Here is a 1085-nt window from a genome sequence, read left to right as displayed (position 1 = left end):
AAATGACCTCCTAGTTTCAAGCAAAATATCATAACAAACGCTTTAAGAAGGTTAAATTTTAAAATGCATTGGAATAAGTAGACACCTTGTAAAAGTGCATTTCTTTAATAGGTAATAGGAATGAATAAGCAAACATTTAATACATTGCCAACAAATACTTGGTTCAAAGGTTCTGGTTCTATAAAAACCTTGTAAACAACCTCAAAATAAACCTCATAACATGTTTTCTCGAATGCCCATGAGAACTAGAAATGCCGCTTTTCAGGAGGGAAACAAAGTGCAAATCCCTGCCGTTGGACCTCAAACCGATTTGAGCCAATGGAAGATCAGGAAGGTCCTAGCTGAGCCAGACGTCGCGTTGAACAGAATGTTCAAGTTCACAAGAGCGGAGGCAGAACATGTTCTGTGCAGCATTGGCAGTGACAAGGTCGAGAAGGCAAGGGAAGGAGAAGATTTGAGGGTCAAGATGGTTGATTTGGACACCGGAAGTCAGCACGAACTTTCCTTTAGGAAGGTCAGACGTGGAAGTGTCTTCGGGTTTAAGCTTGGTTGGGTGACACATTTTGTTGTTAGGAGAAGACTCAAGGTTGGTGATCAGATTGGAATGTATGTTGATCCAAGTTCTTCTATGTTCTACTTTTGTGTGTTGTCCAGAGCCAGTGCAGAAAATTAGATCTAGTCCCTTCATGTTTCAAGCAATTCTTGGCTCATGCTAGTGTAGGAATGTAAGCAAGAAGTAAAAGACATATAGTGCTCTACCCCATATCTAAGAAATGGAATACATTTAATAAGCCAACGAAATTTTCTATCCTTTTTCCCTCTCTTAATCCAGCATGTGAGTATTTGGTTTACTGAAATTTGATTTATTGATATTATTCCTAGTTTGAAGACACAAGACATAACAGCATTGTTTGTAACCAATTAGCAGCTGATATATTGATCATGTGTTACCCCTGAGTACCATTGCTTTTTCTCAGGTGCTCCAACACATATTTTTCTCCAGTTAGGAACTCAACCAGTCCTTCAAAGTGAGAAAAGAAAGCGTTAAACATGATAGGAAGAGAGAGAGAGAGAGAGAGAGAGAG

General features: G+C 39.2%; 1 protein-coding gene across 1 annotated transcript; it reads left to right on the top strand.

The window, feature by feature from the left end:
• Positions 1-233: 233 nt before the first annotated feature.
• LOC21383674 (putative B3 domain-containing protein At1g78640) lies at positions 234-965 on the top strand. Its single transcript, XM_010114774.2, has one exon. The coding sequence runs from the start codon at positions 239-241 to the stop codon at positions 671-673; it is 435 nt and encodes a 144-aa protein (XP_010113076.1). The 5' UTR covers positions 234-238; the 3' UTR covers positions 674-965.
• The last annotated feature ends 120 nt before the right edge of the window (positions 966-1085 follow it).

The sequence above is a fragment of the Morus notabilis genome, unplaced genomic scaffold (assembly GCF_000414095.1).
Source record: "Morus notabilis unplaced genomic scaffold, ASM41409v2 C11372062, whole genome shotgun sequence".
Lineage (NCBI taxonomy): Eukaryota > Viridiplantae > Streptophyta > Magnoliopsida > Rosales > Moraceae > Morus > Morus notabilis.
Note: the sequence above shows the minus strand (reverse complement) of the source record. Positions and strands in the feature narration are given on the sequence as shown.

Excerpts from the sequence above, each read along its gene's own strand:
- LOC21383674 (XM_010114774.2), top strand. The coding sequence starts at position 239 with ATGAGAACTAGAAATGCCGCTTTTCAGGAGGGAAACAAAGTGCAAATC.